The 13406-nt window shown below is 37.0% G+C and overlaps 1 protein-coding gene across 3 annotated transcripts in view; it reads left to right on the forward strand.

The window, feature by feature from the left end:
* RAD18 (RAD18 E3 ubiquitin protein ligase) overlaps window positions 1-13406 on the forward strand; it is a 122661-nt gene that overhangs the window by 4784 nt on the left and 104471 nt on the right. For all 3 annotated transcript variants that reach the window (XM_057706297.1, XM_057706298.1, XM_057706296.1), the window contains exon 2: window positions 824-905. In XM_057706297.1, coding sequence (XP_057562280.1) covers window positions 824-905 — 82 coding nt within the window. The remainder of the gene's footprint in view (window positions 1-823; window positions 906-13406) is intronic.

The following is a 13406-nucleotide window of genomic DNA, read 5'->3' on the forward strand; positions in this document are numbered from 1 at the left end:
TTTAAGTTTCATGAGGTCCCATTCGTTTATTCTTGATTTTATTTCCATGATTCTAGGAGGTGGGTCAAAAAGGATCTTGCTTTGATGGATGTCATAGATTGTTCTGCCTATGTTTTCCTCTAGGAGTTTGATAGTGTCTGGCCTTCCATGTAGGTCTTTAATCCATTTGGAGTTTATTTTTGTGTATGGTGTTAGGGAGTGTTCTAATTTCATTCTTTTACATGTTGCTGTCCAATTTTCCCAGCACCACTTATTGAAGAGGCTGTCTTTTTTCCATTGTATACTCGTGCCTCCTTTGTCAAAGATAAGGTGCCCATATGTGTTTGGGCTTACTTCTGAGTTCTCTATTCTATTCCATTGATCGTCCTTTCTATTTTTTTGCCAGTACTAATCTTTCTCTTTTAATATTCTCTGGTCTGGTTTTTAACCTGTGTGGTAAATGGCTGCTGGTACCTTTAACCCAGCAGTGACTGTAGGCCAGGAAATGGGGTCTAAAGAGTAGCAGGCTTGGAGTAGGGGCTGGAAACACATGGCAAGTGGAACAGGAATAGAGCAGCCCTTTCAGGAAGGGCTGGCAACATGCAGTGGGAATCTGCACAGTGTCAGCTTTATCTGTCTGAAGTGTTCTTGGTAACATAAGATTTGAGTAAGTTATTATGGGGGAGGTTTTCTCTCCCCTGCAGTTTATGTGGACTTAGCTTTTGAGTTTGTATATTTGGCAAAGAAGTATTATTAAATTATTCTTTTAGGGGATGGAGTTCTGTGGCAGCTGTTCCAATCTTGGTGGCTTTCTAATAGGTATATATGTATTTTTGCATTTCAGACAATAGATGATTTGCTGCGGTGTGGTATTTGCTTTGAATATTTCAACATTGCAATGATAATTCCTCAGTGTTCACATAACTGTAAGTATGCATTGTTTCTCTGAGTTACAAAAATGTGATTGTTACATAATGTAATGTTAATGCAACACCAAACATAAGTACACATATTTATTTCTCACCTTTAGCTCCTCTGTCTTGAAATGTTAGCAAGGTCTTTTCCACAACCTCCCTCTTGAATATTGAATATTTTTTACAAGACTCCTGTGTTTTCTGCCACCTCCCTCTTGGATACTTTAATGCCTTTTGTAACATTTACAGGAATAAAGATTTTGATCACTGTATATGGTTATTTGCCCAGAACTTTTAATATTAAGTTTAAAATTTTTTATTTTTAACAGGATGAGAAATAGTCAGTTCAACCAAGTAGTCCTTGGCATAGAATTTTAAACCTTAAAAATTCCAGTGGGAGAGTTCTTCCACTAAAGAGTATTAGACAGTTTTATCACTTAACTTGCTGTGTGATGGTGGAAAGACTCATATAATGAAATGTGACTGTACTTGTCTTTGTGAATCTGGTATGTACACATTTTTTACACTGTAGCTTGACCTATTTAGTACATGGGGTACACCTGTCATTGCTCTGGATCTTGCCATCCAGTTTATGGATTACCTGGGTTTGTGATTGTTTTTAATCTTTATTTTTGAGTTTATTTGCCTTGGAAAGTTAAAAAAAAAAGTTAGGCTTAAAAAATGTTTTTAGTGGACAGTAGTAGCTTTGGTGAAAAAGTTTCCATAGAGAAGCCGTAATAAGAGGATGGTGGTGGTAACAGCATGGGCGTTAGAGACAAACTTGGATGTGACTCTTAGCTCCCCACTTACTAGGTGGGTGAGCTTGCAAATGCCCAGTATTTCTTCAGATGTGAAACTGGTGAGTAGTTTCTGCCTTAGGAGGTGGTTGTGAGAATTAAATATACAGAGTCCAATGTGTGGCACGTTATAGGGCCTTAATAAATCTTAGTTTCCTTCTAGGCTACATTCATATTAGGAAGCAAGATAAGTTTTGAGGATTGTGTCTAAATATGTGTTAAAATCATCTTTATTTAGGTGTAATTTGCATGTAATAAAAGGGATCCATTTTAGTGCACAATAAAAACTGTAAGTGTCAACAAGTTTCAACAGATGTTTATACCATGTAACGACTACACTTAAGATATTGAAGAGACTTTTAAAGGGGATTGGTTGACCCTTGCAGTCTGACCACAAGTCCTTGAAGCTTGACTATAGTTTTTGATCATTGGCTGTCATCAGAGCTTCCAGTTGGGGACTTTTCCAGGAAGACCCTTAGCAGAAGCAGAAATCGTAGTTTTCTGTTCTTGGTTCACAGAGTGCTTGACTGAACCCCAGGTCTGTCATGACTGCCTGGCTCCATTTTGTTTTGGGTCTCTGTTAGCCACCCTGGGCCCATTCTCTGAGTTCCTTACACAGGAATTCCTCTTATTTTTACTTTTCCTTAGGGGATTTTGTTTTTATAGGAACATCGTGTGTTCCTCCATGCTTTAGCTCTTCTTTAATTTCCCTCCACGGTGTTTAGTTTTCAGTGCAAAGGCCTTGCACATAGAAATACAATTTTTTGTATTGACTTTTTAATCTTGTGATTTTGCTAAATTCACTTTTTAATTCCAGCATCTTTTTTGTTGATTCCTTAGGAATTTTTATATACACAATCATGTCATCTGTGAATAAAAACAGTTTTGCTTCTTCCTTTCTAATCTGCATGCATCATATTTCTAGTTGTTAGACAGACTGGTACCTCTAAGTAGAATGTTAAAAAGAACTGGTGTTGGTGGATATCCTTTCTTTATTCCCAATTTTATGGGGAAAGCTTTCTGTCTTTCAGGTATAATGTTAGCTGTGATTTTTATCATATTAATACAGCTCCATAAATTTATGAGATTGAGGCACTTCATCTATGCTCTGAATTAGCCAAGAGGTGTTTTTTTTTTTAAATCGTGAATGGGTACTGAATTTTGTCAGGTTTGTTTTTTTGCATGTATGGAGATACTCATGATTTACTTCCTTTATTTTAGAATGTGATTAATTATACTGATTTGTTTTTAAATGTTATAACAACCTTGAATTCCTTTCAAGGAAGTTGTCCATTTAATCTCAGCTGTTGAGTTTATCGGCATAAGGTTTGAAAAATGCTACTCCCTAGGGACTTCCCTGCCAGTCCAGTGGTTAAGACTGTGCTTCCACTGCAGGGGGTGTGGGTTTGATTCCTGGTCAGGGAACTAAGTTCCCACATACCACGCTGCACGGCCCCCCAAAAATAAGTAAATAAAAATTTTAAAAAATGCTACTCCCTATTGTCCTTCTCTTGTCTGGAGAATATGTAGTGATATTTCCTTTTATCCGTAAGCTAGAAATGTCTGTTTTCTCTTGTTTTCCTTCATTGATCTAGCTAGAGGTTTATCAATTTTATTGCTGTTTTCAAAGAACCAACTTTTGGTTCATCGTTTTCTGTATTTTATCTTTTTTCTATTTTATTGATTGACACTTTTAAAATCTTTATTATTTCCTTTCTTTTACTTTTTTGAGTTTAATTTGCTTTTATATTTCTAGCCTCCTAAGGTAGAAGCTTCCTAAGGTAGAAAATGAGATCATTGATATTAGACCTTCTTTTCTAATATAAACATTTAAAGCTATAAATTTTCCTTTAAGCCTTGCTTTAGCTGCATCCCACAAATTTTGATATGTGAGTTTTCATTTTTGTTTAGTTTAAAATATATGCCGGGACTTTCTAGGTGGCGCAGTGATAAAGAATCCGCCTGCTAATGCAGGGGACATGGATTGAAGCCCTGCTCTGGGAAGATTCCACAAGCCACGGAGCAGCTAGGTCCGTGTGCTGCATCTGTTGAGTCTGTGCTCTAGAGCCCGTGAGCCACAACTGTTGAGCCCATGTGCCACAACTATTGAAGCCCACATGCCTAGGGCCCATGCTTCATAACAAGAGAAGCCACTACAATGAGGAGCCTGCACACCACAATGAAGAGTAGCCCCCACTCGCAGCAACTAGAGAAAGCCCGTGTGCAGCAACGAAGACCCGACGCAGCCAGTAAATAAATAAAATAAATAAATTAAAAAATATGTATATATGCTAATGTCTTTTGTGATCTATTTTTTGACCCATGAGTTATTTAGAAGTCTTTTGTTTAATTTCTAAAAATTTGAGAGTTTTCCTGATATCTTCCTGTTACTGAGGTCTAATTTAATTATGTTCTTTTAGAAACCAAACAATTATGTTTGATTTCATTTTTTAAAAATTTTCTGAGACTTGTTTTATGGCCCATAATATGGTCTTTCTGGGTTAATGTTTCACATATACTTTAAAAGAGTGTCTGTTCTAGTTGAGTGGAGTGTTATGAATGTCAGTTAGATCAAGTTGGTTGATAATGCTTTCTAAATCTTCCGTATCTCTTTTGGTTCTCTGTGTATTATTTTATCAATACTGAGAGAGGAGTGTTGAAATCTCTGAATATAATTGTGGATTTGTCTGATTTTTCTTTTTACTTCTGTAAGTTTGTGCTTTATGAATTTTGAAGCATATTTATTAGGTGCATACACATTTATGATTATTTTGTCTTCCTAATGAATTGGCTGTTTTGTTATCATGAAATGTCCCTCTTTATCCCTGGTAACATTCTTTGTTCTGAAGTCTACTTTTTTCTGTTGATAATATAGTCACTCCCACTTCTTAAGATTAGTGTTTGCATGGTTTGTCTTTTTCCATCCTTTTACTTCTTACCTACCTGTGTCTTGATATTTAAATTGAACATTTTTAGACAGTATATATTTTGGGTCTTCCCCTTCAATCAAGTCTGAAAATGTCTATTTTTACTTGGAATATTTAGACCTACATTGTATAATATAGTAACTGCTAACCACATGTGGCTATTCGTATTTCAGTTAAAATTAATTCAAGTTAAATAAAATTAAAACTTTAGATTCCCTGTTCCACTAGCCTCATTTCAGATGTTGAGTGGCACATGTAGCTAGTGGCTACTGTCTTGGATAGTGCAGATATAGAACATTTCCATCATTGCAGAAAGTTAATTATTGATAAGGCTGGATTTAGATATACTACCTTGCTTTTTGTCTTTTATTTACTCATCTATTTTTTCCTCTCTTCTGGCCTTGAAAAAAATAATGGATCATTTAAAAAATATTAAGTCTTTTCCACAGTTTAGTTATTAGCGCTACTTTTTTGTTTTATTATTTTAGTGGCTGTTTAAATAAGCATCTTTAAGTTATTACAGTCTCCCTTTGAACAATATTATACCACTTGAATAGTGTCAAACTGTTACAACTGTGCACATCTTTCTTTTTTAAATTGAAGTATAGTTGATTTACAATATTGTGTGTTTCAGATGGACAACATAACATAGTGATTCAATATTTTTATAGATTGTACTACATTTAAAGTTATTGTCAAATATTGGCTGTATTCTCTGTGCTACACAATACATCCTTGTAGCTTACTTATTTTATAAATACATAATAGTTTGTACTTCTCAATCCTCTACCCCTATCCTGCCCTTCCCCTATTCTCTTTCCCCACTGGTTTGTTCTCTGTACCTATCAGTCTGTTTCTGTTTTGTTATATTCATTTGTTTCATTTTTTTAGGTTCCAAAATATAAGCGATAATGTACAGTATTTGTCTTTCTCTGACTTGTTTCACTAAGCCTAATACCCTCCAGGTCCATCCATGTTGTTCCAAATGGCAAAATTTCATTCTTTATTATGGCTGAGTAATATCCCGTTGTATATATACCACCTCTTCTTTATCCATTCATCATCTTTAAGTGGTAGACACTTAAGTTGCTTCCATATCTTGGCTGTTGTTAAATAATGCTGCTGTGAGCATTGGAATGCATGTATCTTTTCAAGTTAGTGTTTTTGGGTTTTTTGGGTACACACCCAAGACTGAAATTGCTGGATCATATGGTAGTTCTATTTTTAGTTTTTTGAGGAACCTCCATACTGTTTTCTGTAGAGGTTGTACCAACTTACATTCATACAGCAGTGTGCTAGGGTTCCCTTTTCTCTACATCCTCACCAACATTTGTGATTTGTGGTCTTTTTGATGACAGCCATTCTGACAGGTGTGAGGTGATCTCTCATTGTGGTTTTGATTTGCATTCCGCTGGTGAGTTGATGTGCATCTTTTCATGTGGCTGTTGGCTATCTGTATGTCTTCTTTGGAAAAATGTCTCTTCAGGTCCTCTGCCCATTTTTTAATTGGGTTGGATTTTTTTTTTTAATACTCACTTTTATGAGCTGTTTATAATTTTGGATATTAACGCCTTATAGGTCATATCATTTGCAAATATCTTCTCCCATTCAGTAGGTTGTCTATTTTTTTTAAGTACAGTGCTTTTATTTTTACTTTTTATTTATTTTTGTTTAAATATGTATTTTGTTTTATTTTTTAAATTTATTTATTTATTTTTGGCTGCATTGGGTTTCTGTTGCTGCGAGCGGGCTTTCTCTAATTGTGGCAAGCAGGGGCTACTCTTTGCTGCAGTGCACAGGCTTCTCATTGCGGTGGCTTCTCTTGTTAAACCCGTGTCCCCTGCATTGGCAGGCAGATTCTTAACCACTGCGCCCACCAGGGAATTCCCAGTTTTTGCTTTTGTTACGTGGGCTCTTGATATCATATCCAGGAAATCATTCCTAAGACTAATGTTATGAGGCTTTTTCCCTTTATTTTCTTTAAGTGACTTTATAGTTTCAAGTCTTTATTCTTTTGCATTTGGAAATCCAGTTTTTGCAACACCATTTGTTGAAGAGACTACCCTTTCCCCATTGTGCACTCTTGGCACCTTCTTCAAAGACCATTTGACTGCATATGTGTGGGTTTATTTCTGAGTTCTCTATTCCATTGGTCTACATTCCTGTCTTTATGCTAATACCATATTGTTTTGATTGCTGTAGATTTGTAAAATAAAAAACTCAGCTTTTTTTAAAAATAAATTTATTTATTTATAGGCTGTGTTGGGTCTTCTTCATTGCTGTACATGGGCTTCCTCTAGTTGTGGTGAGCAGGGGCTACTCTTCGTTGTGGTGCATGGGCTCCTCATTGCTGTGACTTTTCTTGTTGCGGAGCACAGGCTTTAGGTGTATGGGCTTCACTAGTTGTGGCACATGGGCTCAATAGTTATGGCTCATGGGCTCTAGAGCTCGGGCTCAATAGTTGTGGCTCATGGGCTCTAGAGCTCAGGCTCAATCGTTGTGGCACACAGCAGCATGTGGAATCTTTCTGGAGCAGGGATCAAACCTGTGTCCCCTGCACTGGCAGGTGGATTCTTAACCACTGCACCACCTAGGAAGTCCTGTAATATCTTTTGAAGTCTGGAAATGTGAGACCTTTAGCTTTGCCTTTCGCATTATTTTGGCTATTCAAGGTCCTTTGTGATTCCATGTGAATTTTAGAATTGATTTATCTATTTCTGCAAAAAATGCCATTGGTATTTTGATAAGGATTGCATTGAATCTATGGATTGATTTTGTTAATATGAGCATTTTAATGATATTAAGTCATCCAGTTACTGAACTCAGAAGTGTCTTTTGTAATTTCTTTCAGCTGTGTTTTATAGTTTTCACTGTACTTATATTTTGCCTCTTGGCTAAGTTTATTTATAATTATGTTACTCTTTGTGATGCTGTTGTAAATGGGATTGTTTTCTTAATATCTTTTCTGCCTTGCTAGTTTTAGAGGTGAAACTGATTTTTGCGTTTTGATTTTGTATCCATCAACTTTGCTGAATTTATTTGTTAGTTCTAATAATTCTTCTTGTGGTAGCTTTAGAATTTTCTATATATAAGATTATGTCATCTGTGAACTGAGATAATTTTACTTCTTCCTTTCTGATTTGGATGTTCTTTATTTCTTTTTCATATTTAATTGCTCTAGGTAGGACTTCAAGTCCTATGTTGAATAGAAGTGGCAAGAGTGGGCATGGTTGCCATGCTTCTGATCTTAGTGGAAACCATTGGGTATGATATTAACTGTGTGCTTTTCATATATGGCTTTTATTATGTTGAGGTAATTTCCTTCTAATTTTGTTGAGGTTTTTTTTTTTTTTTTATTATGTAAGGGTGTTGAACTTTGTCGGATGCTTTTTCTGTGTCTATTGTGAGATGATCATGTGATTTTTATCCTTGTTCTGGTAATGTGGCGTATCACATTGGTTTTTGTATGTTGACCTATCCTTGCATCCCAGGGATACATCCCACTGGATCATGGTGATGATGCTTTTAATGTGTGGTTGAATTCAGTTTGCCAATATTTGTTTATGATTTTTCATCAAGGATATTGGTCTGTAGTTTTCTTGTAGTATCTTTGGTATCAGAGTAATGCTGGCCTCATAAAATAAGTTTTGAAGTGTTTTTTCCTTCTCAGTTTTTGTGAAGAGTTTGAGAAGGATTGGTGTTAATTCTTTTAATGTTTGGTAGAATTCTGTGGTGAAGCCATCTGGTCCTTGGCTTTTCTTTGTTGGGAGGTTTTTGATTACTGATTCAGTCTGTGCACTACTTTCAAGTCAGTTCATATTTTCTATTTCTTGATGAATCAGTCTTTGTAGGTTCAATTTGTTGGCCTATATTGTTCACACTACTCTCTTTAACTTATTTCTGTGGGATCAGTTTTAATGTCTCCTTTTTCATTTCTGATTTTATTTACTTGAGTTTTCTCTCTTTTTTCTTAGTCTAGTTAAAGGTTTGTCAATTTTGTTGATCTTTTCAGGAAATAACTCATAATTCCATTGATTTTTTTTTCTCTTTCATTTATTTCCCCTCTAATCTTTGCTATTTCCTTTCTTCCACTAACTTTGGGCTTAGTTGATTCTTTTTCTAGTTCCTTGACATGTAAAGTTAGGTTCTTTATTTGAGTTTTTTTTTTTTTCCCTTTTTTTTTAAAAATGTAGTTTACTGCTATAGACTTCCCTCTTAGTGGTCCTTTTGCTGCATCCCTTAAGTTTTGGTATGTTGTGTTTTCTTTTTTTTGGATATATTTTCTGATCTTCCTTTTCATTTCTTCTTTAACCCATTGGCTGTTCAGGAGTGTGTTAATTTCCACATATTTGTTAATTTTCCTTTTTCTCTTCTGCTATTGATTTCTAGTTTCATTCCATTATGGTCAGAAAAGAGACTTGATGTGATTATTTTGTGACTTAACATGTAATCTCTCCTGGAGAATGGTCTTTTTGCACTTGAAAAGAATGTGTATTCTGCTCCAGTTGTTAGGTGTTCTGTATGTATTTATTAGATGCCTTTGGTCTATAGTATTGTTTAAGTCCTCTGTTTCCGAATTGATTTTCTGTCTCTTTGTTCTATCCATTCTGAAAGTTGAGGCATTGAAACCTCCTACTATTATCATGTTGCTATCATTTGTCCCTTTAGTTCTGTTGATGTTTGCTTTGTGTATTTGGGTGCTCTTGTTTGGTGTCCTATAAGTCCCTTAGGCTTCTTTCTTTTTCCTTTCTGTGCCTGTGAATAGTTTCAAATGACTTGTCTTTAAGTGCATTGATTCTTTCTTCTGCTTATCTTTCTTCTGCTTGATCAAGTCCACTGCTGAGCTCTTCTAGGAAATTTTTCAGTTCAGTTACAAGTATCTTCTGCTTTTCAAAAGTTCGCTTTATAACACTTCCCTTTTATGAAAGACCTATGTTAGGACGCATTTCTGCTAACCGAAAGAAATCTGAAGAGGATTTTCACTTTTACAAAAAAAAGGCAAAAAGTGAAAATAGCATTCAGTATTTTTTTTTTTTGAAGTGATCTGTTATAGAAGTGGTGTGCCCCCTGAACAGTGAGGGTGGCACCACCAAGGTCCTTCCCTGTCGACTACACGCAGCATCTCAGCATCAAGCTGCCATAGCTTTGAACTGTGTCTATGAACATCTGTGTTTCATCTCAGTTTATTTTGTGCATCTTCACTTTCTCACTTTAACCCCTTTTGGCTTACAAAAGGTTTCACAGGAGCGGTCAGCTTTCAGCTTTTGGGTGGTGGTGTATCATATTCTTCATCTCCAGAATTTCTGTTTGGTTCTTTTTTGTATTTTATATTTCTGTTGATATTTTCATTTTGTTCATGTATCATTTTCCTTAGTTCATTGAGCTTCTTTATGATGGTTATTGAAAATCTTCTGTCAGGTAAGTCATATACATCTGTTTTTTTAGGATTAGTTTCTGGAGTTCGGCCATGTTTTCCTGTTTCTTTGTATGCTTTGTTACTCTGTTGGAATCCATGCATTTGAAAAAACAGTCACCTTGCACAGGATTTACAGACAAGCTTCATATAGGGAAAGCCAGATGTTCCAGCCAGCCCAGGTAGAGACTCTGGGGGCCTCTTAAACCTTTTCTGTGGATGTATCTTCTCTGGACTTATGAGTGTAATTAGAGATGTTTTGCTGGTTTCTTTTTTCATTAGTTTATAATCTTTTGCTTCTTCTTGTACCTGTGGTACGGCAGAGCCTCTGGAACTGCAGCAAACTGCCCAGCTCTCTTTTGTTCCTACGTGCCCCCCAGGCACTAGAGTATGCCAGGTCCCATTAGCACTCTGAGGCAGGCAAGATAGAAACAGTCCTTTGGGCAGCCCCTTGGAAAGCTGAAATATTGGTTGCATCCTCTCTCTTCTCTTTCTCTTCAAAGGAGAACCCACTGAGCTATATTGGCCTCCATCTGTACCGTGGGTCCTCTGAGAAGCAGCCCAGCCCTTTTTTGTTCTCATTAGTCTCCAGGCATCTAGAGTATGACAAGTCTCTTCAGTACTATGAGTGGGGTGAGATAGAAACAAGTCTCTTGGGCAGCCCCCTGAAAAGCTGGAACGTTGGATGCGTGTTCTTCCCCGAAGAGAAGCTGAGAGGTGGGAATTTCTTCGGCTTGCTCCCAGGGGAAGGGTAATGCTGAATGAGTGAGTACTTGTCCAGACCCTCACCTTTGTTCTCGGCAACGCCAGCCTACTTCCCAAACCAGTCCCTGGGGCAGCCCCATGAAAAGTCTGAACATTTCATGTGGTTCAGTCTTCTCTTGCTCCCTCCCTGGGAGCTGGGAGTGTCTTTCTGATTATGTGGTGCTGAGGCAAGGGTAGGAACTCTGGCAAGTGAGGGCCGTGAATTTCCTACTGGCTTTGATGTGGCTGATTTTGTGCTTGCCTTGGGGTATCAGAGCATCTTGACTAGTATCTGGATTTCTCACAAAGAGAATTGGTTCATGAATTGTTGTTAATTTGTGTTTCAATGGGAAAAGCAGGGTCTGGCTTCCTGTTTTGACACCTTGCTGACATCACCCACTCTCTATGGCTAATTTATTCTCATACTAAGGTATGGTGTTCTGGGGTGTCTACTCAATGCCCATGCTTTCAGTTAGGTTTCTCCAGACTGGCGGCTAGAAGTTTTATGAACTCTTGGCCCTTTGTTACCTCTCCAGTTATTGTTTTTTCCCTGGAAGTTGATCTTTGTCTGGCCTCGTGAATTTTCACCGTGTGTTTATGTGCAGATTTGCATTCAGTCATAGAATCGAGTGGATCTGTATTCATATTTCAGTTTCTCGAGGTCTTTCTGTATGTAGCTGTATGTACAAATTCTAGCTACCTGGATCGCCCTGAACTCTGATCTTTGTTCCTTCAACTAGCAAGACTGATGGGCTTTTGGCTTCCTCCCTGCCCTGTGGTCAAGAAATTGCCTGCGGGCAGTTGTCTTGGGCTGCGGTAGAACTCTTATTTCTATAATTGTCTAAAGTATGAAAATAGAAAGTTGTTTCATATTTTCTGGCAGTATTTTAGTTGTTTGTGGAAGGAGGGTAATTCTGGATGTTGGTTACTTTCTCATGGACAAAGATGGAAGTCTACTCTATAGATTTTACTTACGTTCTTTTAGGGAAGAAAGACTTGACTTTTTATGAATTCAGTGAACTCTACTTAGCTGAAAAATTAGCCTTTACTTCTGTTCTTTTTTTTTTTTTTTTTTTACTTGTTTCTTTGTCACATACAGTTGTCACTGATACCATTCTTTAAGAGGAAGTCAGTGGAGAATACTTCCAATAATGATCATTTATTTTATGGGCACTTATTTTTCAAATTCTGCCTGTCATGATTCAGTAAGCTTTTTCTACTAATCACCAGGTGTCATAGGTTTCTTCAAGACTAAAAGTTGCTCTGGGTCTGTAATTGTTTTAATGACACAAAAGTCCCTAGAGCTTAGTAGGAGCGAGGCTTAGCTATAATATTCTGCTGCTAGTTGTTAGTTGGAGGGATGTTTTTCTCTTATCAGCTAACTGGTCACTTAACACAGGAATTGGAGGCAGAGGACAGCTTTCTCAGCTCTGAAAGGATCCTTCAAAAGGGTCTCCTATTCCTTTCAAACTTGGAACTGGATTTTCTTTTTTTAATTGGACACTTCAGAATTATTTTTGAGATGGTTTGTTTTCTCATAAAATCCTTATGATCACATGCAAAAAGGATTGGTTTAAGCTTTAAAAACTTGCTTTTTACTGTTAGGATGCTACGCTTTTCTGATATATGAAAACCAGCAGATGGCTGTATCCTGTTTGAGATTAGAAATACCTCCTTCCCCAGGCTTGCTTGTTTCTGTGAAGCTACCCTTTAATTTATTGTTTAATTCTTCCCTCCCCAGCCTATACACATGGCTCATAGTTGAGATTCTGGGTGGAAAACAAACTTCACAAGTGATTTAAATAAAGCCACATAGGAATATATGGTTCGCAGTTCTTCAGCTGCTCTACTTTGATTGAAATATCAGGGTTGCTCACTAGAGAATAAATTATGCTGGTCTGCAGTTCAGCAGCACATATTTGGTAGTAGACTGGTAGGTTGAATTTAAGCTGAGGGCTTGATCTAGTTCTCCATGTTTCAAAAGAAAACACATAAGATTATGAAGAAGAGAAAGCAGTAGCCTCATTTTACATACTCTGGTGCATGTTATTCTATTAATTAAATACATATTGATATTATATAGGTATATATAATAAGTGCATTTTATAAGAAAGTTGTAAATACTTAAGTGATTAGTTAGAAATATGTTAAAAGCATGGGCTCTGGCACTTGCCTTTGCTAGTTGTTAACTTTTGCCTCAGAGTGAATCATATTTCAGGTCTCATCTGCATCTGATTTAGGTGATATTTAGATAAGACTTTGGACTTCAGACTTTAGAGTTGATGCTGGGGTGAGTTACACCTTTGGGATTGGTGGGATGGGAAGAATGTATTTTGCATGTGAGAGGATTTGGGGAGTAAGGGGTGAAATGCTGTGGACTGACGTGCTCCCCCCCCACCAAAAAAAAAAAGTTCATAAGCCCTCAGCCCCAGTTTGATCGTATTTGGAGGTGGGGCCTTTGGGAGATGCCCTTGATAATGGGATTAGTGTCCTTGTAAGAAGAGACATAGAAAGTTTGTTTGCTCTCCTCCTCCCCATAACAGGACAGTGAGTAGACAGCTGTTTACAAGCCAGGAAGAGAGTCCTCACCACAAACCTACCATATTGGCACCTTGATCTTGAACTTCTAGCT

Source organism: Hippopotamus amphibius, chromosome 13, assembly GCF_030028045.1.
Source record: "Hippopotamus amphibius kiboko isolate mHipAmp2 chromosome 13, mHipAmp2.hap2, whole genome shotgun sequence".
Classification (NCBI taxonomy): domain Eukaryota; kingdom Metazoa; phylum Chordata; class Mammalia; order Artiodactyla; family Hippopotamidae; genus Hippopotamus; species Hippopotamus amphibius.